At 34.0% G+C, this 26,431-nt stretch overlaps 4 protein-coding genes across 12 annotated transcripts; 2 read left to right on the top strand and 2 right to left on the bottom strand.

Moving 5' to 3' along the window:
* Positions 1–2,853: 2,853 nt before the first annotated feature.
* Positions 2,854–4,598, top strand: LOC114164478 (protein ALP1-like). The gene has a single exon (XM_028049171.1). The coding sequence runs from the start codon at positions 3,013–3,015 to the stop codon at positions 4,354–4,356; it is 1,344 nt and encodes a 447-aa protein (XP_027904972.1). The 5' UTR covers positions 2,854–3,012; the 3' UTR covers positions 4,357–4,598.
* Positions 4,599–7,209: 2,611 nt separating this feature from the next.
* On the bottom strand, positions 7,210–10,417 carry LOC114162921 (uncharacterized protein At4g33100). 9 transcript variants are annotated; one of them, XR_003599316.1, is made up of 5 exons: positions 10,151–10,417; positions 9,990–10,074; positions 9,817–9,912; positions 9,598–9,684; positions 7,210–7,419 (listed from the first exon to the last, which is right to left on the bottom strand). XR_003599316.1 is itself a non-coding variant. In XM_028046931.1 (4 exons), exons 1-3 carry the CDS (start codon positions 10,234–10,236, stop codon positions 9,832–9,834), a joined length of 252 nt encoding a protein of 83 aa, XP_027902732.1. In that variant the 5' UTR covers positions 10,237–10,417; the 3' UTR covers positions 7,210–7,419; positions 9,817–9,831. The 9 variants fall into 9 exon arrangements, 4 of the variants coding, with proteins under 4 accessions (XP_027902732.1, XP_027902728.1, XP_027902731.1 ...); XR_003599315.1 differs by having other exon boundaries at positions 7,210–7,408; XR_003599318.1 differs by having other exon boundaries at positions 7,210–7,408; positions 9,822–9,912.
* A 2,354-nt stretch (positions 10,418–12,771) lies between these two features.
* LOC114162919 (aminopeptidase M1) lies at positions 12,772–20,250 on the top strand. The gene is made up of 19 exons (XM_028046925.1): positions 12,772–13,088; positions 13,282–13,427; positions 14,080–14,182; positions 14,412–14,598; positions 14,689–14,782; positions 15,552–15,705; positions 15,829–15,933; positions 16,297–16,413; positions 16,695–16,808; positions 17,174–17,356; positions 17,457–17,733; positions 17,818–17,939; positions 18,021–18,118; positions 18,395–18,572; positions 18,653–18,767; positions 18,839–18,906; positions 19,027–19,101; positions 19,617–19,694; positions 19,797–20,250. Exons 1-19 carry the CDS (start codon positions 12,873–12,875, stop codon positions 19,980–19,982), a joined length of 2,616 nt encoding a protein of 871 aa, XP_027902726.1. The 5' UTR covers positions 12,772–12,872; the 3' UTR covers positions 19,983–20,250.
* A 1,405-nt stretch (positions 20,251–21,655) lies between these two features.
* Positions 21,656–26,172, bottom strand: LOC114162920 (protein phosphatase 2C 50-like). The gene is made up of 7 exons (XM_028046926.1): positions 25,960–26,172; positions 25,737–25,817; positions 25,357–25,412; positions 24,128–25,184; positions 23,729–24,046; positions 23,533–23,638; positions 21,656–22,360 (listed from the first exon to the last, which is right to left on the bottom strand). Exons 4-7 carry the CDS (start codon positions 24,998–25,000, stop codon positions 22,026–22,028), a joined length of 1,632 nt encoding a protein of 543 aa, XP_027902727.1. The 5' UTR covers positions 25,001–25,184; positions 25,357–25,412; positions 25,737–25,817; positions 25,960–26,172; the 3' UTR covers positions 21,656–22,025.
* Positions 26,173–26,431: the final 259 nt, after the last annotated feature.

The following is a 26,431-nucleotide window of genomic DNA, read 5'->3' as shown; positions in this document are numbered from 1 at the left end:
TCTCTTTTTTTTTGGCAAAGATGCTTTTCGTTGTAATAATTAGTTAGTTTTTATAATCGCAACAAAACTCATCAATTCCTGTAAAATGGTTAGTTAGGTAAGAAATAGAAGAAAACTTGACTGAGAATATGTTTTTCTTGTTACACAAGCAAACATTTATCTTTTATTTCGTGTTTTCTTTTACAATAATATATTTGAAATATTTTCTTTATATTATAAATAAATACCGAGATGAAAATGAAAATTTCATTTTTTTTTCTTCTATATAAAAATTTAATTTGAACTCCTTTTTTGTTTTCTTTGAAGTATTTATGGAAATGTGAAACACACAATAGACCGGTAAAGTAAGCGTAATTAAAGTTTAAAAATGAAAATTTTGGTTAATCTTTCCGTTGATAGTCTTTAACTACTAGGTTGAAAATTTTGCCAAAAAAATGCATATGAATCGTTTGGGTCTCTTTTCTTTCTTCTTTTTTCACCTTTCTGTTTGATTTTCTGAAATTAAGGGTTGAGCATTCATGATTTGGAGCTCTCCATGGTATTAATTAGAGAGAGAAACAATGAAAAGTAGTGTTAATTGTTGAATAAGCATGTCAAAATGGGACCCAAAGGAACGTCGAAGGTGCATGCATGCTCCAAACTATTCAACTCTTTCATGCAATGCCTTAACAGACGCAACACCAGAAGGCTAGGAACAAACATATAATAATTTGCAAACAAAAATAATTAGACGTTAACTTATTTATTTAATAAATAAATGAAATTAATAGTCTGATTAAATTTGAATAAGTTATATTAATATTTCCTAAATCTTGTTAAACTACACACAATGATGTCACTATTGGATTAAGTTATATAAAAATATCTTAGGATGTGTTTGGATTTTAGTTAGAAAAATTAAATTTATTTAATGAAACTGAAAATCTTATTCAAACCGAAAACTAAACACACACTTAACAGTTTAGCCAGGATATCGACCAACATATATTTTACTATATTTAAAAAAGCATATTGATAACTGAGTGAGTATTAATAGAATCAAGTAGTTTTGAAACAAAATGTATATAATTTTGACAATTTGTTAATAAAGATATGTTTTTTTGAAAGGTATAAGAAGTAAAAGTAGATGGAGTAGATAGAAGGAAAAGGAGAAAAAACTATGCGAGGAAAGAAAAATACAAAGTTATTTAGTTTAATGCATAATTAAAATTCAACAATGTCATTCAGAACAAAAATTTAAATCATATAGTTATTGTGTTATTTGACATTACTTGTTGTTACTCCCCAGATACTTGATATAACAAAGGAAAATAATTTTTTGGCTATTAAATTTTGATAATTTTTTTACAATCTTAGGTGTATCTGTTAAGTGATTTTTTATTTGTCCTTTTTCTCATTTTCAATATTTCAAAACTATTTAGAAGATGACACATCATATTATAAAAAAAAGTTATCAAAATTTAATAATCAAAATATCATTGTCCTTACTTCTAAAATATCTTTTAACTCTGAAGCATTAGAAAATCTTTTATAAGTAAATCTTCCTCTTTTAAAGTCGACCTATAAATCCAATACTTTATCACATAACTTTCAGATACCAAATCCTAACATAATAAAAACAAATAAAAAATAATTGAATTGCAAAAAAACGTTAATAATGCTATTATCCTAGTATAATATATCAGATAAATAACATTTGCCTCCTTCTTTTAAACTAATATTTATTAACTAATAAATTATAATAATCCATAATTGATCACATAAATATACACGTTTTATAATGAACAAAAGATATATAATTGATTATATGGCAATTCAGAATATATAATTAATTAATACAAAATATTCAATTTCTTTCTATGAAATAAATTATGTTATTGTATAATATATTTGAATAAATTGACCGGACAAGGCAAAGGTGGTATAGAAAAATAGTGCACGTTTTGTCTTTTTTTTTTTTCATCAAAGAATTTATGCACAATAAATTCCATTCTTATTTTCAACTTTTATATATACCATTTTTCCAAGCAACCACGATTTAAAAAAAATAAAAACTAAAAATTATCAATTCTCTTTTTTTCATTTTTCAAACATTTCGTGCCCACCAAACATAATTAAACTAGATAATTAAGTTTGATTAATAGGAATCCAGGAAATATTACGTAAGAATATTTAAACTAGATTTATTGATATTACTCCTTAATTTTGTTTAGACACCGAATGATTTTAGATGATAGTATATATAAGACCAAAAATATATTAAAAAGTTATACAAAGATATGTTTTTTCCTCTTTTTCCAAATTACTTTAAGCACCCTTTACCTAACCCCCACCAAATCCAAATAACAAGTGCCAATCCAATATAAAAAAATGTCCCACTCCTAAATCGTGTTCACACTTGCTTCTCCTCCCACCTTGTCGCTCCCCTGGATTAATTAATTCACCGTTACACACAAAATCCATCAATTTTCTATCACTACCTTAACCAAAATTCAAAGTAAAATTTATATATTTTTTCTAATGTGACTGATTTGTGATTGACAGCAGATAGGTGTTAAATTAAAACTGAAAACAAAGCAAAGAGACTGAGATTATTAAATTTATGTATTTAAGTGAGTATGAACACAAAATCAATCCACCGTAACGTACGTGGAACACATTTAAATGTTATTTTCTTGCATCCTTCGCACACACGATTAAGGTTGGTCTTATTTAATTAATCAAGATATAATTGAGAAGATTGAATCGGGTTCAATCAACACCACCTTGTACATAATATTAAATTGGGATGACAGTGACTTACGAAAGTTTTCAAATACCCGTTCACACGGAGGTTTAAGCCACGTTAAAAACGCATGGTCGGAAAGAGAAAGAGTGGCAAAAAAAAAAAAGCAGCTTCAGTGTATCGTACGTGTGTAGATGAAGCAAAAGCCAACAACACTGTTTATTATTATCTGCACAAAAACCGCAGCAACTGTGAGAGACCCGTGAAAGGTGAATTCGTTGGGCGAAATGAGCGAACCCACGACAAAACGCCGTAAGAAGAACGATGAGGGGTCAACCCGTAAGACGAAGAAGAAGAAGAGAGAACTGAAGGGTGTGCTCACAACAATCCTGTTCATGGATGGAAAAGAGAAAGAAGAAGAAGAAAAAGAAGAACACGAGAAAAAGAAGGGCATGGTCGATGGTTACTACAGCGAGGTGGAAGAGTCCAATCCGAGAAAGAGAAACAAGGTCGCCGGCGGCGGCGGCGGTGACTCGGTGAGTCACCGGCGAGTTTGGGTGAAGGAGCGTTCGGGGGCGTGGTGGGAGGAGTGTAACAAAGCCGAATTTCCGGAGGAAGAGTTCCGGAAAGCGTTCAGGATGGGAAGGGTGACTTTCGAAGCGATTTGCGAGGAGCTGAATTCGGTGATTGCGAAGGAGGACACGACGCTGCGAAACGCCATTCCGGTGAAGCAAAGGGTGGCGGTTTGTCTGTGGCGGTTGGCCACCGGCGACCCTCTGAGCGTGGTTTCGAAAAGGTTCGGTTTGGGGATATCCACTTGCCACAAACTGGTTCTTGAGGTCTGCACTGCCATAAAGAGAGTGCTTATGCCAAAGTATCTGCAATGGCCTAATGCTGTTATCTTGAGGGACATCAAGGGTGAGTTTGAGAACGTTTCTGGGATCCCCAACGTTGTGGGATCCATGTTCACTTCTCATGTTCCCATCATAGCTCCTAAGATGAGTGTCTCTGCTTACTTCAACAAGAGGCACACCGAGAGGAACCACAGGACTTCATATTCTGTGACTGTTCAGGGTGTTGTCGACCACAGAGGGGTTTTCACCGATGTGTGCATTGGGTGGCCTGGTTCAATGGGTAACGATCAGGTGTTGGAAAAGTCGGCACTTTTTCAGAGGGCTAATAATGGGGGGCTTAATCTCAGTGGTGTTTGGATCGTGGGTGGTTCCGGGTACCCTTTGTTGGATTGGGTTCTGGTGCCTTATACGCAGAAGAATCTCACTTGGACTCAGCATGCTTTCAATGAGAAGATTGGGGAGGTTCGAAGGGTTGCTAGGGATGCATTTGGAAGGTTGAAAGGACGGTGGGGGTGCTTGCGAAAGAGAACTGAGGTGAAGCTGCAAGATTTGCCTCTTGTGCTCGGGGCTTGTTGTGTTTTGCATAACATATGTGAGTTGAAGAATGAGGAAATGGATGCTGAGTTGTTGAAGATCGACGATGATGTTGATGATGATGATGATGATTTGGTGGTGGAGCCCGAGGTTGCTTTGAGATCTGTTAGCTCCTTCAAGGCCAGGGATGCAATTGCTCATAACCTTTTGCACCATGGACGAGCTGGCACTTCTTTTGTTTGATTACAATTTGGAATTGAAAACTTAAGGTTCAGATCATGTATGTATGTATGTATAATTAATTCTTTTGGTTGTTTTTTAAATTTAGACATGATGATAGAATTCAATCAAGGCATTCATCATTGTTTGTCGAAGGGGCTTTGTAACTAAAAGGTATATTCGTCCCTCCCTCAAATACTTGATCAATTGTAATCGTTGGTGCCAGGTTTAATCTATAAGATTCAGATACTTGAAAGATTCTAGTTCCTTTAACTATCTAAACCAGACATTATTAATTAGTTAATAAAATCATTCTTCTGTAGTTTATTTCTCAGCGATTTAATCAAAGTCAGAATATTCTCATGTCATATAATACCATCCCGTTGCTTGAAAACAGAACGAATGCACCTCTTCATAGGAAAATGATCTTTCACAACCTATCAAACAAAACACTTCATGTCTTATGTTTAAATTAGAACCATTCTGAGTAGCTCATTTTCACTGTCTGAGATCCTAGGCTGTAAGAAAAGACCGGGTACAGAAACAGAACAGTTTTTGGTTGCTGATGGTAGCTAAACTTCTATGATGTTCTCTATCCCTGAATCCATATCTATGCTTCTTTATTTGTTTTTCATACTTACTCATTCACTAGTTTAGGCAAAGTACTAAAATGATTGAATAAAACTTTTGTATATGATATGCATGATATGACTATGTAGGAATGTAGAAGCTGTATATTCACCTTGAAGTTACAGTCTTGACTAATTATTTCATAGAAAGTAAATTAATGACACTAAATTATATACCGTATAAAAATTAACAAGAATCATGATTAGCACATAATAATCTTCTTTGGGTCACGAGGTCAACCATTGGTGTGGTGTTGTTAATTATGAATAGAAAGCATGGATGGAGGAAAGTGTGTGTGTGTGTGTGAAGAAAAGAAGTGCATGGCATACACGTTGGCTTTGCATATTTAATTGATAGCTGACACGAATTAAGGGTTTTTATATGTTTGTGTGGTGTTATTATAGTATAGGGATTGAAGTTAGTTGTTTCTTTGCGTTCACACTTGAGTTTGACATGGTAAGGGAACAGTGACAGAAAAGAAAACAAAAAAGGGAATTGCAAGGTTTGATTGGACCACATTGTTTAGAAAATTTAGCAGAAGGGTTAATATATTGAAAGGCAAAACTCTGTGATGTGAGATGTCGGTGCACACAGACACAGGTCTTAATGAATTTGATGGGAAACAAGTAGCTTTCACACACGCAACACAGCACGACACGAAAATAACACTCTCAACCCCAAACAAGCACTGTTTGTGAATTAGAATGATAGAGTCACTTTCAGTGTCACCGCCAGTGTTGCTGTGGAGTTCACACACAACTTCCATAACAAGATAAGTTCCAGATAATTGCCTCTGCTCAAACCAGTTCTACTCTAGTTTTGCTTTTCTTCCAATCAAAGTGTATTCGTTAAATGTGTTCTTTAAGGATAATCTATGGATTAATACTTGTCGTGTTTCATCTATGCTATTAGACTCTTCTCATGCAAGGTCAACGCAAAGCTAATACAAATATTAATAGTAAATAAGATTAAATGAATAAAAACTATTACAGATATTTTAAAAATAGAAATTAGGAATTATTTGAAAAAATAATAATAATTTAGCATAAATATGATACTATAACTGAACTCTCTTTTTTTCTTTTCTTTTTTCTTTATCGCAATGAATTGTTTTAATGTACGACAATTAGGGGTGGCAATGCGGGCCGGCCCATCCCGTATAAGGCCCGCACACCGCGGGCCAGCCCGCCCCGCCCCGCACAATTTATGCGGGCCGCATACTCTGACCCACCCCACATATACGTTGGCCCGCTTTTTATTTTTTATTTATATAAAACTTTCAATGTTTAAAAATTGGGAAACTTTAAGAAGTTCACAAAATTAAGTAAAGACTTTGAGGAATTAGATGATAAATTGATAATTCAACATTTTCATCATATTCATACTATGACATACACAATGTATTCTTTAAATCTTAGCACATTAAAAATTACATAATACTTGTTTTTTCTAGTTATACAAGAATTTGAAACGTTAATGCAAGAGTCCATAAAAGAAGTAATTAATATACACAAGTGCAAGTTTTTTTTTTTAATTTTATGCGGGCTTGCGGACCGGCCCGCACAGGCCGCGGACTAGCCCGTGCGGGCTGCAGGCCTTTGCGGGCCGGACCCGTGCAGGCCTGCAGGCTCACTACCCTAGCTCGCCCTGCGTTTTTTCTGCAGGCCAGACTCTAATTGCCATCTTTAACGACAATAAGTTTTCTAGGAATGATTTGTTATTTTTCTATGGCTCTTGTTATCATTGTCAATTAATTTTTAAGTATTACTGTCATGTTTGAGGCTTTTAAAGATGAGAATATAACTTTGCATAAAGTTATAAAATTGTGCTATTTAAAAAATTATTTCATATGTAAATAATGATAATGAAAGGCTAAAAAAAAGTTATCTTTTAGCAAAATATAAATTGCAAAGAGCGAAAAAAGAAAAACACTTCCAAAATTTAGTTTTTATTTATGTTAAGATGGATTCCGGTTTATATCTCCTCTTAAGTGAGGGTGAATATAAATTTTGATTCAAAATAGGGAAGTACGGTTATATTTTAAAAATTTCTATTTATTTAAAATATATATTTTAAACTAATATTCATATATTTTAAGTAATACTTACTTTTAAATATTTATGTACAAACTAATTTAAATATTGCATTAGTTAAGCTATAGTACTAAAAATCTAATTATATTAGACCAATAAGCAAAATTAAATTTGAATTTTTCCTTTTTGCAACAAGATCCAAAGTCCAAAAAAAAAAAATAGAAATAACGATACTACAATTGATTTCCATAATCCATAATCCATGATCCATAAACCATAAACCACAAATATTTCTTACGGAAATACAAAGCTTGCTCTATTCAAACTAAGATACAGCGCACAGGTAGCGGACATAATACTACATCAACAATGATCATCACATCAATAAGCTTTCTCCGTTAGTAGTCAGTTACCTGCACCAAAACTACAAACTCATAATGCCCAACCTACTACAGGGCAATATGACAAGAAAGATGTGTCTAACAAGGTTTTCAAGTTCAAAGTTTATATAAATTTGTAGGGCACGAAAAACTTGTAAGAATTCACTTAATACGGTAATAATGTCAAAAAAGTTATTAGAATATCCAAAAATAATCTAATACCACCAGTTTCAGATATTTATAGTGGAAATAATAGCTTTAGAGTACAAAGAAACCATGAACCAATAATTTACAGATCACAAGATGTGCTGATATCTATCTCAGAATGGAACAGCAGATAACAAATTCAAATGGATAAATTCACAAATTACAACATGAGTTAATAGCAAAGGGGCATAAACAGAACATAACTAATTCTTCCCAAGCTCCAGAATTACTTATATGAAGGTGGATGCTAGGTTCAGCTCATTGATGCATTGACAACTAGGTTCCATGCAGAAAACAGTGAGGGATTCATTCAAACTAGGAGCATGAGATATAGCTGTTACGGATTGTTCATGCTAGGACACAGCTGTTGTGGTGTTCATGAAACTTGGGATTTAACTCATGAAATCATGATGAGTGTTTACAATTGTATGCAAGGAGGTCAATTTGACTGGCTTAAAAGTCATTTCTTCAAAATACTTGGCTGATGTCACATGAGCTTTGCAAGACAGCTCAATACCCCCCACCCCCAACAACAGTGTAACTTTAGAGATCCAGAATGCAATTGAAAGAGTGGCTAATATCTCCTAGGGCCGTGCATCCCATAACTCATTGTCTAGGTTGTCAAACTCCATAATCTACCAGAAACTCATGATGAGCTAGTATAGTGTAAACTCAGCTGATAGAAGTTTTCATAATACAAAAAGAAAGAAACTATTGTACCCTTATGCCAGAAGGGTTACCTAATACAGAAAAAAGTTAAAAACGTATCATAATATCCAAGCACTATTTAATCTAAGAACCAACGTTTCTGTAATGGGGATAACTTAAAATAAGTTTGAGGCAACCACAAAGCCAAGAATAAATAATTCAAAAATTACAAGACATAAGAACAGAATACAGGAAGTTAAAAATTTAAAAACACAACGTCAGAGGTTTGAAATTGAAAAAACAGAATGTTAGTTAGAAATAGAACCAGAGTTTTCAAGGGACTGCTCACAATAGATTCACTTCATAAAAGACATGTCATTAATGACAGATTGACAGAGGACGTTGCCATGATGGGTTGAGTGACAATTGCTTTGATGAGCAGTTATATATTTCTTGTTCAATCCTACTATTTGAAACTTTGGATGAGTATGTAATGAAGAATTCACCTACCGTTTGGATGTTTAAATGGGAGTAAGATAATGGAGATGTAGAGAATATAAAACGATTCTATTCCTTCACTTATCCCAATTGCGACCCTATTTCCATTGGGTCCTAAAAAATCTCCTAACAAAGAGTTCCAAAGTTTTTTCTCACTCCAATCATTTCTTCCTCGTTACTTTTCTATTCTGAAACATTTCTTAAACAGCTCTATTTTTTTTTCAAAGTCATCTTTTTAATTTATGCTACCTAGGAAAGGCAGGTTTCTTGTCTTCAGTACACAGTTTAATTAAACTTTCATAGACACGAGTGATAAGAACGAAAACAGCTTTCAACCAGCACTTATAATATAACCCACAATATTATGGAAGGAAATTTGTGGCAAAATGATCAGACAAATTTGGGGCGGTATGCAGTCTCTTCAACCAAAAATTGCATTTAGTTCAAGCACAATGTTCCATGGCTGTTACAAGGGAGTTGCTATGTCTGACTTTGCCATGTAACCGAGCTTTCCTGGTTTATTATTTTTGGTTTCTTTTCTTTGGAGGAAGTCTTTGCTTCTCCCAAATTGCATTTCTCTGTGATTTAACGTCATAGACATGAAGTTATGAGTGAGACCCCAACCACATACGAGAGTGCATTTTTGTGACTGCATTAATGAGTTGTAGGTCAAGAAAATTGTAACCAGTAAGAGATGAACTCAAGGCCATTCTACAATGAGGGCAAGAAGGAGCTAGAGGCAACCACTGGATGAAGCAGAAAAACAAGCAAACATTAATGATAAGTGACTCAATCTTGCCTAAAGCACAACAGGTATGAACATCCAATTCCGTAAACACCACAAATGGGTAAAACAACAATAGACCTACTTCACATTTGAAGTCCTGTCAACTAATCCTGTAACTTGACATCCTACTGAAGAATGCAATGGCCGTTGCCTTGGTCTGTTCTTAAACCTGATGCGTACAGCCATAGTTTCTATTACTTATACAGCATATAAATTGTACATAACAGATTTTTTTTTTTAAATGCATAGCAACGCAATTAAAAACTAGGCAATTAAGTTATACAATCGATGTCTGAATCACCTTACTCGCAACAAGTTACTGAGAAGTAACACCACTGTCTTGAACAATGCCTTCAGCTTGTAAGAAACGAATCAGATGCTTATCTTCCAAATGTTGCTGTCAAAAGTTACAGTTAAATTTTCACGAAAAGTTGCATGGATCAAAAGCGTGTAAGTAAAGAAGTGAAGACCTACAGAAAGGCACGCCCGGTATTTTTGCCACTCAGAAACGCATTCTTGTTTGTCCCAGTGACCCTTCATGAATTTCTCGGCGTACCACCTTGGAAATTAGGATTAGGGTTTGAGGAAAACCAGAGGGGAAACAAATTAGGGACAAAAAAGTTTAGGAATGAAACCTGTTGAAGCAATTGTGGTATGCGTCACGAAGTGTGGCACAAGGAGAGGTCGAAGATAACGATTTGGAGGCTTTCTTCTCTCTCATCTCATGGAAGTACCAATGGCTGCCAACCCTGTTCGTCTCACAAAGATCCGAGCTTTCAGATTCAACGATGGTTCCACACCTATGTGTTTTACATAGTCAGTGTCATACTCATACACATCTTAACGTTTCAATTCTCAACCTTCTCCACTTCGATACTTTCTTGTCCTAAGGTATTAGATTTAAGGTTAGATCGTTATAGGATGTCTTCATTTTTGTAATTTTTATAGTGAAATTTAATTTAATTTTTATTTTATTTCACTCAATTAATTTTTTATTTTAAAAAATTTGTTATAATCAGTTCTTTTAATATATTTACGATTTTAATTATATCTCATATATAATTTTTTTTAATTTTTCTTTTTTATAATTAAAAAAGAAATTATCATGTGTTAGTCTAACGGTATATCAGGTGATAGAGATACCGTGATGTGATAATTACAATATCATCATCAAATATAGTCTCTATATTTATTATTTTATTTCAATTTAATTTAAATATTATTTTATTTCAATTTAGTTCAAATATTTTAGAAATTGAATCAATTTCTTTCCTATATTTAATTTAATTTTTATATAAATTTAATAATAATATTTTTATTATAATAGATATTTGTAACAAAATTATATTTATTTAAATATATATTTTATATTAAATTTGATATAAATTTTATTCTTAAAATTTATATATTTATAATTTATAGATAGATGTTACAGTTATTTTATAAATTTTGTAAGAAAGCATGATCCGCATTTAATCGCGGCTGGTATTAATTTTATTACGAAAATAAACTAATGGAAACATTTTAAAAAATTTGAGACGTGAACTTCTAATTTCTTTTAATTGAACGTTTCCTAATAGTCAAAAAAGCAAATAAAGTGGTGTATTTTCTTAACGTTTATTAAATAACTCATGACGTACACTTTTTAATTCTATCAATTGATTTTTAAGTTTCAATCTGTGTATAAATTGAAATCAAGAGTGTCTGTCTAAATATTACAATCGATGGAATTTTAGGTGGTACTAGGAAAAGTTTACGAGCTAAATGTAGTTTATAAAATTGTTTTTTTCATAAAAAAGACAAAAACAATCGGTGAAACCTATCATTTAGCTTCTGTTTGTATCTAAAAAAAATATATCAGGGATATGTACTCAATTTTAAAAGACCAGATGAAAAAATATGAACGAAGACGATATTGTTTTTTCTCGAAAATTTTTTTCGCCATAGATAGAGCGGATTAAGAAAAAACAAAAACTAATATATATCTATTTTACTCTTTTATAGTAAATTAAAAATAATAAATATTAATAAAATATTTCAACCATAATTAATTTTACAAAATAATAGACTATGATATATTAATACTTTAAAAAATTACAATAAAGCATTTCTAGCAATTTCCTATAATATATAAGAAAACAAAAATCGGTGAAATTTATCATTTAGCTTTTGTTTGTATCTATAAATATCCTATTATGGATATGTACTTAATTTTAATAAACGACATGAAAAATACGAGAAACTATATTTTTTTTTCTCGAAAAACCTTCTCGCGATACATAGAGTGATGAAAAAATATATATATAATTTTATAATAAATTAAAAACCTAAAAATTAATAAAATATTTTAATCATAACTAATTTTACAAAATATTAGGCTATGATATATTAATACTTAGTATTACAAGGTTAAACTATAAAATATTTATAAATTTTTTATAATTATATTTAATATTTTATTAATATATACTTATGTTGTAATTTAAAAAATTAATTTAATTTAATATTTTATTACTATATGTTTTATATTATAATATTTTGTAAATTAATTAATTTTAATATATTTTGATTTTGAAATATAACTTTTTATTTATTAATTTATTCAATAATATTTTATTCTAATTTAAATTTTTTAATTCTGATTTATATTTTTAAAAAAAGTATTATTTGTACCAAATATTTTTGAAATTTTATTTTAGAAATTATTTTTTAAATATGTTAATATAAAAAATTTATCATATCCATTAAATCAAACTATACCTTTCACTCATTTCTCATATTTGTTTTCTCCTAATGTATGCATTCTTATTTTTATTTCATTTCGTTTCACTCTCTATTCCAATCACAATATTAAATTGTTGTACAATGACATTTTAAATTTGAATTATTTAAAAACTACATTTAATATAAAAAATAGTGTCATATAGGAAGACATATTCTAAGATATCGTCCTCATTCGAATTAATAATAGATAAAATTAATAATAAGTTCGAGCTTTAGTGCGAATTGCTCAACCACAGCAATGAGACTTGGATCAATAAGATGAGAGTTAAGAAAAAAATAGATTCTGAAGTTACTAAAGTAGCGATTGCAAAATAGTTTAAGTCACTGAAAATGCATTTTACCCGAAATTCAATCCGTTAACACATATTTTAATTCAATAAAATGCAGATTTATTATAGTTTGAACCGGCATAACTATGGCTAATTTAGCTTCAATTTCTTTTTTTTTCATTTTCACTTCAACCGAACAATCTCTATAAATATCCCATCTAACCTCAATTTTCACTCCCAGCATCAACATCATTCATAGAAGCGTAAATTTCTGAGTAACACCTGACAACAGAAGAAAGAGAGAATGGATCAGTTCAAAGGACAACCTCGTCTTCCAAAATTCGCCATTCCCAAACTGTACGACATTAGGCTCAAGCCCGACCTCGTCGAGCACCGTTTCGCTGGATCGGTCGCCGTCGACCTCGACATCGTCGCCGGCACCTCTTTCATCGTTCTCAATGCTGCCGAACTCTCCGTCACACCCGACTCCATTTCATTCACCGTTGGAGATTCCTCCACGGTTCTCTCTATTATCTTCCCTTGACACCTTGTTATAAATGTTTATTTCTCTCTATCTCTCTAGTACATTCGAGATTCATGGCTATGTAGATATTTCATCCATATCTGACAACCTCGTATTATGTTGTATTATGTTGTGTCCCTCTGTGTGGAGGGTTGTTGCTGATGTAGAACCAATGGGTTGCGTGTTGCAGGTTTTTAAGCCTTCGCGAGTTGAGTTGTTTGAAAGTGATGAGATTCTGGTTCTGGAGTTCCCGCAGGAAATACCCGTTGGGCTGGGTGTATTGTCTATTCTTTTTGAAGGAATCTTGAACGATAGAATGAAAGGGTTCTACAGAAGGTATGTGTTGTTGTTGTTTGTTTTGCTTGATATTATACAAGCTGAAGAGTTTATCTGAATTCTGGTTGAGCCTGCATTTTGGTGATTCTCTTTTATTAATTTTCTTGGCTATCAGTGTAGATTGCTGATTTGAAAACGCTTCTGATGTTTAAAAATGTTTGACTAAATTACTTTGCCACTGAGATTTTGTCGGATTGCACACGGTATCCATTTTTTTATCCCTAAACTAACACCTTAATTGCTTGAAAAACATTACAATGGAACTCTTTATACATTACGCCAATTTCCTTAATTGTTTAAAAACATTACATTGTGTACCTATCAGGAATGTTGTTGTAAACCTTAGAAAAGAAGGAAATAAAAGGTAAAATGAAATGAACTTCTCCCATGATCTAAAATTAACTTACGTAAACAGTTGTAAAAACTCTTTCATGTAACTTTTAAAAAAAGTTGTAGTGCATAAGAATATTTTAATGTACGGCAGAAACTCAATTCGTTTTATCATTTTATTTGTTTCATTATAGAAGTATTTACGAACAGATTTACCCAAACAGGATCCTAGTTGCCTTACTATTTTTATGAGGATATAGATGGATGTCTTACTCGAGTTTTTGTTTTTAAATTAATTTATATGGATACTTTTTATATGCAGTACCTATGAACATAATGGTGAGAAGAAGACTATGGCAGTTACACAATTTGAACCAGCTGATGCCAGGCGTTGCTTTCCTTGTTGGGATGAACCTGTTTGCAAGGTATGTTTACCTGTCTCCTTCTCTTCCCTTCTAAATGAACCTTCTGTCAGCACTCACAAAGCTAAAATATTTGTTGTTGCAACGGTGCAAGCTAAATACTTCAAATAATAACATCTTGAGTTCATGTCTTGGGTGATAAGGGCTACGAGGATGGACAAGTCTGTGTGGATTTTGGTATTCAACTTGTTTTGACGAAATTATTTCTTCACGTGTTTGTTTGATCTTGTAGGCTACTTTCAAGATCACATTGGATGTGCCTTCAGAGCTTGTTGCTCTTTCCAACATGCCAGTTGTTGAAGAAATAACAAATGGAGATCTAAAAACAGTTTCGTATCAAGAATCACCAATCATGTCTACTTACTTGGTTGCTGTTGTAGTTGGTTTGTTTGATTATGTGGAAGATCACACCCCTGACGGTAAAATCATGTTTTCTCTTTACATTTTAGGTTTTGGTAGTTTATTAGTACTAACCTTCCCGCACATAATTGAATTTGGGATCTCTACAGGCGTCAAAGTCCGAGTGTACTGTCAAGTTGGTAAGGCAAACCAGGGGAAATTTGCGCTTGATGTGGCTGTGAAAACTTTGGAACTTTACAAAAAGTATGGAACCATTACAAATAATCCAGGACTTCATTTCTTTTTAATTTCCATTTAATGGTTGCAAATCATTATCATTATAATATAAGTTGACAACCATTTAGCCAAGTAATTTGTGATGGTGTCCTCCTTAAAACTTGAAAGATCTATTAACTCTTAGAAAGGTTTGGAATCAAAATTCTCCACCAAAAAGCACAGGAGCTTTCTGCCATGTAGAAAACAAATAGGAAACGCCATCTTGAAGTGATTCAAGGATAGGTGCATGATTCACCACTTAAACAAACTTTCCAAACTAAGAATCTAAGCTAAGAGTGTCAAACTCTCAAGACACTTAATTAAGGTTAAAGAAATTTCACATATTTCAAGTGTGTTTTGTATAGAGGAGAAGCCTTCTATTTATAGGTTTAGAAGGCAGGTAACTTCTTCATAAATGAGGTGATTAAGTTCATAAACTAGCTTAACTATCAAGTAGTTAAGTTATGTTTGATAGACACCTCACTCTAGAATATGCTTGATGCTTTAGAAGGAACATTTCCAACATATTTAAGACAAAATTTCTCATTTTACAAAAGATGTTTTTGTTCTCTCTAATCTCTTCTTCAATTTTCAATTTCCTTTGGCCTTGCTATTTTTATGTATTGACTGTCAGTCAGATTATCTTCCTTGCTTTATCAGTTTATACGGCCAACATAGGGGGCTAATAATTAATTTACATATTAATCTTCATGCCACTGTTTATCATTCATTACTCAACTAACTGATAATTTAATAGCTACTTCGCTACTCCTTACTCTCTGCCAAAATTGGATATGATTGCGATCCCTGATTTTGCTGCTGGAGCCATGGAGAATTATGGTCTGGTTACATATCGGGAGACTGCTTTGTTATATGATGACCAGCATTCTGCTGCTGCAAACAAACAGAGGGTACTCTGCTTAACCATGAAGTTTGTCTTTTGTCTTGGTTACTTGGGGCTTCCTAATCTTAATTTTCAAAACTATTTATTTTATTACTAACTGAAGGACAAAATATTTTTTTTTACTGTTAAGGTTGCAACTGTTGTAGCTCACGAACTAGCTCACCAGTGGTTTGGCAATCTTGTTACGATGGAGTGGTGGACACATTTATGGCTGAATGAGGGGTTTGCAACATGGGTGAGTGTTGTAAATAGCAGATTATTGGAATAAAAATTATTCCCAATATCTCCATAATTATTAGGAAAAACAATACTTTTAGAATCTTCCTATTATAGTCTGCTTATTTTTATTTTTCTTTTTGAAAGGTTTTTTATTATTACAGATGTGATAAGAATGTAATTGGTGTAATTGTTTTCAACAAAGTAATTCTTTATTTTCTTACATAGTTCAAGTGTAAGTTGTATGGATCATACATCCAAAAATTGATGCCATTGCAGTGCTGGTGTTCGGTTTTCTTGCTTTTATTTCATTTTTTTTAACATTATAACTAATTGACTTGTTGATATTTTAAATCCTCTTCTCTTCTTTTGGGAGGGTCAGGTGAGCTATTTAGCAACTGATAGCTTGTTTCCTGAGTGGAAAATATGGTCTCAATTTCTTCATGAATCCACGGAGGGTCTTAGGTTGGATGGACTTGCAGAATCCCACCCAATTGAGGTATTGTTTAATGGTCAAGTTTTTTGTGGGTTTGGTCTGTCTCAGATAACAAATTTGGCTAATTTCATATGACTCTGCGATTTCATGAAAATTAATTAAATGTAATTATATAATTGTTTGTTATATAATTTTAAATATATACACACACACACACACACACACACACTATTAAAGTATAACTAAATTGAACTTGTATTTTTTTCTTGGGTTAAAATGCTCACACCTTCTTATCAGTCTTTAGTGCATTTTAAATTTTTAACTTATGTAAATTATGTTTGAAGGTGGAGATAAATCATGCTTGTGAGATTGATGAAATATTTGATGCAATAAGTTATAGAAAAGGTGCATCTGTTATTAGGATGCTGCAAAGCTATCTCGGTGCTGAATGCTTTCAGGTTAGTACTTGGACGCTTTCGTATTCAATGTCAAATTTGATGGGATAAAAGAGTGAAATCTTCATGTAAGGATAATACAATATATTATCATCTAGCGCATGAGTAAATTATTGTTGGGGGTATATTTCTATCTCAACTAAATTGACTTTGATTTTTGTGCTTTTAAAATTAGGTAGGTTGGGTAGGTTGTACAGTTTAGTTTGTGATACATAAATTGAAGGTATTTTATATGGAATTCACTGTTACAGCCACCTTATATATTATCTTATGTCTTTTAAGAAGTATGGATTCTAATAATCTCTGTAAATGTGGTTGAGTTATATATCATGCATTCATGCTATTACATTGCTTTTTCCTGTGACCAGAGGTCGCTGGCTTCATATATAAAAAAATATGCTTGCTCAAATGCTAAGACTGAGGATCTCTGGGCTGCACTTGAGGAAGGATCTGGTGAACCCGTGAACAAGTTAATGACCTCATGGACAAAGCAGAAGGGATATCCTGTTGTATCTGTTAAAGTCAATGATCAGAAATTGGAATTTGATCAGGTTCCATTGCATCTTGACCTTTCATTTGATTTTTATACGATTATGTTCTGAGAAAAAACCCATCATATCTCATGTGTAAGCTTTGTACATTTATTGACAGTCACAATTCTTGTCAAGTGGTGCTCAAGGAGAAGGCGAATGGATTGTTCCAGTAACATTATGCTCTGGCACTTATGATGTCCGCAAGAGTTTCCTCTTGCAATCAAAATCTGATGCACATGACGTCAAAGACTTCATTGGTACCGCAGACATAAATGACTGGATTAAACTTAATGTGGATCAGGCTGGTTTTTATAGGGTGAAATATGATGAGGTGCTTGCTGCTAAGCTTAGATATGCAGTAGAGAAACAACTCTTATCTGCCTCAGACCGATTTGGTAAATTAAATAGTCACTTGAAAATTTATTTCCAATGGTAGTAAAGGAATAGATTGATAACTTGCGAGTTATTTACTTTGACAGGCGTTTTGGATGATTCATATGCACTTTGTATGGCTCGCCAAGAATCATTGACCTCCTTGATTAACTTGATGGGATCATACAGAGAGGAAGTTGATTATACCGTGCTGTCTAACCTAATAACTGTAATATTATATTCCAAATCATGTTCATTCCTTACGTAGGCTATATATGTTGAATGTAACTGCAATACTTTTGTTTGACAGATAACTCTTAAAGTTGAACGCATTGTAGCCGATGCTAAACCTCAATTGCTAGATTATTTCAGGCAGTTCTTTATTGGTCTTCTCCAGCACTGTGCTGAGTAAGTTGTTGAATGCATGATCCTGGGAAGATAGTGTTTCTGTTAATAAAAATTTATAGACTACTTACAATTTCTATAGCTTTACATGATGATTGGAAAGTCATCTGCTAGAATCATGTAAGTGATAATGTAGCTGGTACTCACACTGGGGGATAAAGGTATTGGAAGAATTGGAATTTTGATGACCTAAATAAGATGCCATTGGCTATACACTTTTTGTAGTAGTTTTCATTAGATCTTGGCTTCTTCTTATCTCATATTGGAATTGCCTTGCAGGAGGCTTGGTTGGGAGCCTAAACCAGAAGAAAGTCATCTAGATGCAATGTTGAGAGGAGAAATTTTGACTGCCCTTGCTGTGCTTGGTCATGATTTAACACTGGAAGAAGGAAACAAGCGTTTTCAGGCATTCTTAGAGGACAGGAATACACCACTTCTCCCGCCTGATACAAGAAAGGTTGGCTGCATCTTCATTCTAATGCATGAAATCTCCCTATGGACTCTCTTCTGCTGATTATTAGTGTGAAATGTTGGCAGGCAGCATATGTAGCTGTAATGCAAGGGGCAAGCAAATCTACTCGATCCGGTTATGATTCCCTTTTGAAAGTATACAGAGAAACTGACCTTAGCCAGGAGAAAACACGAATTCTTGGTAATGAAATATCTTCTGTGAGAGCATACCCTAGCTTCTGGTCTTGGTACTAATATTTTCAACAATTGTAGGCTCTCTGTCATCTTCACGTGATCCAGAGCTAATTCTTGAAGCTCTTAACTTTATGTTGTCATCTGAGGTAACCTTTTTTCTGATATTTTTGAAGTCAGAATGCGCATACTCAAATTATCAGCTGATTGTTTTTTGGTCTGCGTAGTGTATATTAAAATGTTAACTTGCGATGTTGTTATGTATTAAGGTTCGGAGCCAGGATGCCGTTTTTGGACTTGCTGTTAATAGAGAAGGACGAGATGTAGCTTGGTTATGGCTTAAGGTACAAACAACCCAGAACTAGAACTGAAACACATTAAATTGAAAAGAAGTTGTGTATGCCTTATTTCTTAAATTTTATTGATTTCTTCAAGCTTTTTCAAATTAATCAATAATTTGAGACGGAGTTAAGATTCATTGGAAAAAAGGTTTTGCAAATTTTCAATATTTTGAGACCGAGTTAAGATTCATTGGAAAAAAGTTTTATTTTTATTATATTTGAGGAAAACTTGGTCAAAGAGCCTGATTTAGGAATTGTCCCTTTTGCCAACATTGCTTGTCAATTGTCATGTACCTCGTTAATGAATTTACATGCGACTGCTTTATCTTTAAGCCTAGAGGGTATTCTGAAACTTAGTTCTTTTTAGTTGTCCTTAGCAATGTCATTTTTTGTCAATTGATGCATCAACGATTATATTTGATTTTGACGGAAAAAAAAAAATAAAACAAAAACTCTCATCTTTTAAACCCTTTTCCCCCTTCGTTTATCATCTTCTCACCGTTCTCAATGTTATGCAGGACAACTGGGAACACCTCACAAAAACATATGGTTCAGGATTTCTGATAACTCGCTTTGTCAGTGCAGTTGTCTCACCGGTTCGTCTCATAAAAACCCTCTTCAACCTGCTTTGTCCCATTGGTACTGGAGTTTCCCTCTAGAATGTTTATCTATAATTCTCTACTTTATTGTTGGTGCAGTTTGCTTCCCTTGAGAAGGCCAAGGAGGTAGAAGAATTCTTTGCAAGCCATGGTACGCCTTCCATTGCTAGAACTTTAAAGCAGAGCCTTGAGCGGGTTAATATCAATGCAAACTGGGTTGAGAGTATTATGATTGAAGAAAGCCTTACTGATGCTGTGAGGGAACTGGCATACAGAAAATATTAGTCTTGCTGTGTTTTCTGAGCATGCTACTTAAACTCTCTTCACTCTGGCAATCTTACTGTCTTCGCTGAGCATGAACCTCGCGAGTTACCTCACCAAGGAATAAAAATAGACTCTATGTCATTTCGTGGGTTTAATTATATCAATTTTTTGTGTCCTTTTTAAATGTGGGTTTTTTTTTTGTTATTTAAAAGTGACCGATTTTACTCCAGTTAACATGATAAATGTGACAAATAGATTCTCACAATATTGTTAGACTGGTTTTTATACTCCTCGCATAGCATTGAATCATTTGTCTGTCCCCTACCGTGTCTCATAGGTTAGGGTACTGCTTGTGGGGTGTGTGCAGAGATAACTAGAAGATGAATTATGCTTAGAATTTGAAATGTGGCAAAAATTCGATTTCATGTGGCTCCACCTAGTTGCTAGTCACACCAGTTAACAGCTTAGCGAAGGACCAGCCATAAAGTAATCTGATTTCGTACATAATTTAATCTTATTTTCACACTGTTAATGTGTGATTAATTCTAAATGTGAATGTGTTTGTTTGTTGAAGATTGAAAGACTATAGTCGTGAGTTGGAACACAATATTTATATATTTTTTTCAGAATGCAGTAATATGACTCTTCCTCTTTATAAGGCACTCGTAGATTTTTATCAAGAAAATCGACTAGACACTAATTTAAAAAATGAAGTGTAGTTGAACATTAATGTTCAGACGAAATAACTACAAATGATAATATTGGAAGACAAAATCAATACATTGATATTTGAAATTATGAATATTCACTTTTAATTCTTTAAGAACATTTTACTCCTGTAAAAGAATAATTTTATGGGTACTAGCTTCTATACCTTTTTGAACATTTAAATTTAAATTCTTTGTAGAAATTAAAGTTCACAAAATTTAACATCAACTTACTCTGACGGATAACAAGTCATTTGTTTAATAAGAATCCTGGTAATACATTTTCATCAAGAAAACTTTTAATTCTTTTAAATCTTACTATTCTTAATTTCTTAATTGGTGTTTTTTTCTGTATTATTTTTGTTTTTTAGCAAATTAAACCTTTTAGAGGAGCAAAACAAAGTCGTACAATGCAACAACCTTGCCTTGCGGCTCAGAAGTCATTTTCTTCCAGTTTTATTTTGCTGCAAAACAAGAAAGCAGCACACAGGCAAACACGTAGGACCTAAAGTTGGCCCTAGTACTCGCAGCAATCTGAATCAGAACTCCAATGTTTGGGTATTTATGTGTCACAAATCACAGCCATGAAAAAGGAAAATATCTCTAAAATGGCAACCTCAATGGTTGAATGATTATAAGTATCTCAAAAGTTGATCCATCTACAGTGATCTTTTTAAGAAAAGAAGAATGAGACAAGGTCTAATAGTGTTTGATAAGAAACCACATTCCTATATATACGCAATTACTCAACCATGGACAAGAACAGTTATACCATCGCATACCAAAAATGCAAATAAAAGTAGAAATATATAACTGAGATTTTTCTGAAACAACCTTGTCCATAACTGTCCCCACCATCATCATGATTGCATACAACAACTGGAACCGAGTCATCATAAACCACCGACATAAATTTCTAGAGCAGTCTCCAAACAGAGAGAATAACTTTGCCACATTAATTTTAAGGATAAAATCATCACAAACTTGTAAACAACAATGCCAATTAACTACTACCTTTCTTTTTATAAACAACACAGGTTAAAAACAATATGAAGTAAATACCTCACAGAGCCTTTGTTCTCGGAGGCATAATAATGAATACAATATGGTGACAGAGAAACATGGAAGTGGTCTCCTACACCAACCTACAAAAGCAGCAAAGATTTACATGGCCCCAATGTGGCAGTGTACAAGGAGACTCTTAATCAGTTGAGTGATCTAAGGGGAGAGAGGTGGATGTATTGTACAGGGTGCTATTCTGATGCCCATATGAAAAATTTATGGGCAAAAAAAACTATATTCGATCATAATTCAGCTTTCAATATCTTCTAACACCCAGGTGCAGTTGAAGAAACAGTCACGTCTTGCTCTTAAATTTTCTATGAGCTTTCAAGTCCACCACAATCACAGTGATGTTGTCTTTGCTTCCTTTCTGAAGGGCACGGTTTGAGAGGTACTCTGCAGCTGCTTGTGCAGCAGGATCAATTCCCTCTCCCCTTTCTGAGGACAGTGGCATGCCATTTTTCTTGTGCCAGAGAAGTATGCGCCGCCGAGCGATGTCGCACACCTCTTCGTTTGTCATGACATCCCACAGGCCATCACTGGCCAGAATGAGACAGTCATCGTCTTTGGCACGAGGAAGAAACATCACCTCAGGATCTGGAATAATCCATGGCTTCAGATACCTATCACCTGTATAATTATCAAGCCAACAGTTAACAAAAACAGCTTTCGACAAAAACTTTTCAAAGACATGCAACCTCAGTGTGCACAAGTACACAATACAGGCACAAACAGATCATTAAAGCAGAAACAAAGCGTAATAATCATTTTGAGTGTCCATAGCATGTGGCAATTTTCATATTACCCCATATGAAACTTTTTAAGTAAATTTATGATGTAACAAAGTTTTTAGAAGTAAACAGATCTGGGGGCGAAAAAAGGCTCAGCTTGAGGACAGTTCCCTTTGGATTTTGAAACTCCCCATGAAGATTGCTTTCTCAGCATTGTTTCCCCTATAATATACCTTGTCCAAACAAAGTCTGTTAAGTTTTATCGGGTGAATCATTGAATGTTGAAAGATAATCTTGGTATAAGAATTGTGTACATTCATTGTAACTCAAATCTTAAGCTTAGAACTGGAAGTTATAGATTTATTCCAAGTAAAAACAAAGACACAAAACGTTATCCCTAATTGCATGCTTTTTGCAGAAGAAAAACTTTTAATTAAGGAATTACACACAACTACAAGAATAAGTGAGAGTGTGTATCTTACAGCTTTAAAAAGACTAGGTAAGCAATTAACTTTAAACTTGAGTTTCAGAGACGAAAATAGTACTTTTCACTTTATAAGAATGAGAGTATGTACGTTACAACTTTAGCAAGGAGGGAACATGACTCGGAAGGAATGATGAGGAAATTGGTGATGTTATAGAAGACAAAAACATAGCTGAATGAAAAAGGACATTCAAGGTTTGTGATTTTAATGTCTATCAAGCTTAGACGAAGTATTATAACATTGTTATGGTATTAAATGTTCGACTTTTGGAGGACCCATGACATGAGAGAAAAAGTGAGAACAGAAATGCGAGTGGTAATATGAATGTCTGACCACACAAGAAAGGCCGTGATACAAAAAGATGACAGAAAATCGGTTAAGACAGTTGGAAAACGTACATAGGTCACTAAATGAAAAGACTCTAAAATTAATAACTTTTCACAATCTTGATAATAACATCATTTCTATCAGAGATAAGAGTGCAGATATGAAGAATGCAACCAATGTTCCTTTTTCCATCCATAAACTAAGTAACCGAATCATTACAGCATGGGAAATAAAGTGAAACTTCTGATTAAGCTCATACCAATCGACCTTGACATTGCGAGAACACCAAAAACTCGGTGACCATTCCATTGTATCACCCTGCCTCCGGCGGCCTCAATTCTTGCATATTCATCGGGTCGATTTGGCTAACCACACAACAATCAAACATAAATTTCTTCTATTTGGTTAAAATTCTTTTAAAAGAAGACACAAAACTACAATTGGAGGTAGCTTACTTTATGGTCAACTGATAGGGCCATGGGTTCTTTGCCACGACACAGAACCGCTCTTGAATCACCACAGTTTGAAACTACAATATGAGATGAACATATAACAGCAACAACAGCAGTTGATCCAACAGTTTCTGGGGCAACAGGATCAGAATTAACATCACCCCCAACTTCAGAATCAACCTTCAAAAAACAACTGCTGAAGGCTTTTTTCCACAGATCTGGACAATCATCCTTGGTGCTTTCAACTAAAAGACCTTCTCTCACAGATTCTATTTCCTCTGCCAAGGCTAAATGCATGCGCTCGCGGCAATAATTTGCCACCTAAACGTAAACAAGCTCCGTGTGAAGAATGCTTAATGGTTGCACACATTCGAATACGTAAAAAGCAAAATAAAACATTACCTGAGAGCCACCATGGCCATCATAGACTCCAAAGAAATGCACTGTCTGCTCCCTGAAACATTGGTCTATTCCATCAGGTACCCTATCACCAGTTAGCATTTGAATAGGAATTTTCAAAAATCTAGGTACAGTTGCGAGTGCATCTTCCATCTCAGGTCTTTTTCCACACACAGATGTAAATCCCCAAAGTGGGGTACAATCTAATTCAAAAACACTTCTACCAACTGTTCCACTCACAGATCTTTCTAGAGTTCGTTGATGAAGAACACCAGTAGTAGGCTCTGGGCCAGATATAACTCCAGTCTCTTCTTCAACGCTAACTGCCACATCTGCAACTACATTTGACACACCCAAATCAGTGGCCCTGGCAGCAATTTTCACAGTGGTGATGCTTTTCTCGATTTCTATGGAACTTCTTGTCCCTAAATCTGCAGAAACCTCAGAACTGATGAACTCATCTCCACAAAAACTACTATTCTCGCTGACTACTGAAAGAGAACTATCAATAATTGGATCACCCTCCAGCGATATCAAATCATCATCCTCAATTTCTGGGGTTAAAACTTCTTCACCGACAACCAAAGAGTTTATATTCTGGGACACCATACCCAACATCGGAATTTCTTCTACTCTTCCCTGTTCTGGTGGTGTGACCGCTGCACTACCAACTTCCTCCACAAGACAATCACTGTCAAGATCCTCATCAGCAATAAAAGTATCGGTAGAAACCTTAGCTATAGAATTGGATAACAACCCTGCATCTGTCATCAGCTTAATTCTGGACACATCCATGTGAGTAGTAATGGTTGGCTTATCACACACTGAATTACCTACTCTCAGTGGCACTGTAACCGTGGTTGACATCTCCTCCATCAAAATCCTTATCTATGTAGTACGAAAAGTTACCCTCCCACCCTACTGATATCACACAACCTGTCATATTTGAACCAAATTATCACCGTCTTTCATGAGTGAAAACGATCCTGGAATGCCAAGCGTGGATGTAAAAAAACCATTTCCCATGTCTAAGAAGCCCAGAGACGGAGGCAAATTCAACCTATGCAAATCATGGAATAGTTAAAAGGTGGCGAAAGTGAAATGGGGATAGTCAGATCTGGTCAACAGCAATGGATCCGAATTTCCATTTGCGGAAATTTCAATCAAAATCAGCTAAAATACACCCTTTTTCAACTATTATCATATTCTTTTCTAGATTCTTCTCTGTCTACCTTCGTCAACTCTGGCGAGACAGAATCAGACGAAACATGAAAGAAACAAACTTTATCTGCAAAAAAACAAAAAAGATTAAAACCCACAAAAATAAAAGAGACAGAGAGAGAGAGGAGAAACAAAGCTAACACTCATTATCTCTACACACAAGAAATATTGAGTTAAAAGAAAAGGGTCATGAGAAAGAACCCCAGGAAAAGCAAAGTCTCAGGAATCACAAGGAAGCCCTCAAAAGATAACACCCTTTTTTTCACACTACACCATGAGTTGCCTGGATCTGAGGCAACACACCTCAACCTCGTCCAATAATAATAATCATAAAATGAAAGAAAGAAAGAAAAAAGGTAAAAGAAATAAAGAAGAAAAAGAGATTCATTACCTAATTTTGTCAACCATGTAGAGTCTAGTTTCTTACTTCCTTCCTTCGTTTCTGTTCTCTTCTCACTGCCTTGTCTTCTGACTGCGACACCAGAGACCCATGATGGAAGAAGGAACAAAGAATCAAGAGACAAAATAAAAACATGGACTTTCCTTAATCCAAACCATTTTAGTGAATAAAATTAACAGCTTTGCTGGGTGTGACATAGATATAATAAGCATACCTGAGTGTGTTGGGGTGTGTGTTGGAAGCGCGAGAAAGGGAGTGGAGAAGAAAGAAAGAAAATGACTAAAATTTAAGTAAAAAAAGAAACTTTTATTGAAAGAAAAATGGGCTTAAAAGAGAAAGAGGCAACATAGAAAAAAGAGAAGTAGGGTGTTGTGTTGGGTTGTGTTGTGTTGTGTTGTTGTGTGAGAGAAGACAATGGAGTTGGACAGATGTCAAATCTTGAAGAGCATATTAAAGCATCTCCACCCATCCATTCCTCCATCTCCAACCTCCCTTCACTTTTCACCATTCAATCTAATCTTCGCATTTATTTTATAACTTCTTTTCCTCTTAAAGGAATCATGCTTCTCAAGTAACACATTTCTTTTTATTCCAAATGCAGTAAATTTTATATAAGGAGATTGTTTACTGCTAAAATATGCAACAATTTCATTTTAGATCTCATTTTTTCTTTTATAATATATTAT

This window comes from Vigna unguiculata, chromosome 9, assembly GCF_004118075.2.
Source record: "Vigna unguiculata cultivar IT97K-499-35 chromosome 9, ASM411807v1, whole genome shotgun sequence".
Lineage (NCBI taxonomy): Eukaryota > Viridiplantae > Streptophyta > Magnoliopsida > Fabales > Fabaceae > Vigna > Vigna unguiculata.
Note: the sequence above shows the minus strand (reverse complement) of the source record. Positions and strands in the feature narration are given on the sequence as shown.

Excerpts from the sequence above, each read along its gene's own strand:
- LOC114164478 (XM_028049171.1), top strand. The coding sequence starts at position 3,013 with ATGAGCGAACCCACGACAAAACGCCGTAAGAAGAACGATGAGGGGTCA.
- LOC114162921 (XM_028046931.1), bottom strand. The coding sequence starts at position 10,236 with ATGAGAGAGAAGAAAGCCTCCAAATCGTTATCTTCGACCTCTCCTTGT. Across the intron at positions 10,075-10,150 it reads TACCACAATTGCTTCAACAG|GTGGTACGCCGAGAAATTCA; the intron begins GTTTCATTCCTA and ends CTAATTTCCAAG. Across the intron at positions 9,913-9,989 it reads AATACCGGGCGTGCCTTTCT|CAACATTTGGAAGATAAGCA; the intron begins GTAGGTCTTCAC and ends AACTTTTGACAG.
- LOC114162919 (XM_028046925.1), top strand. The coding sequence starts at position 12,873 with ATGGATCAGTTCAAAGGACAACCTCGTCTTCCAAAATTCGCCATTCCC. Across the intron at positions 18,768-18,838 it reads GGAGAAAACACGAATTCTTG|GCTCTCTGTCATCTTCACGT; the intron begins GTAATGAAATAT and ends CAACAATTGTAG. Across the intron at positions 19,102-19,616 it reads TAGCTTGGTTATGGCTTAAG|GACAACTGGGAACACCTCAC; the intron begins GTACAAACAACC and ends AATGTTATGCAG.
- LOC114162920 (XM_028046926.1), bottom strand. The coding sequence starts at position 25,000 with ATGGAGGAGATGTCAACCACGGTTACAGTGCCACTGAGAGTAGGTAAT. Across the intron at positions 24,047-24,127 it reads ATGGCCATGGTGGCTCTCAG|GTGGCAAATTATTGCCGCGA; the intron begins GTAATGTTTTAT and ends GTTTACGTTTAG. Across the intron at positions 23,639-23,728 it reads CCCTATCAGTTGACCATAAA|CCAAATCGACCCGATGAATA; the intron begins GTAAGCTACCTC and ends TTGTGTGGTTAG.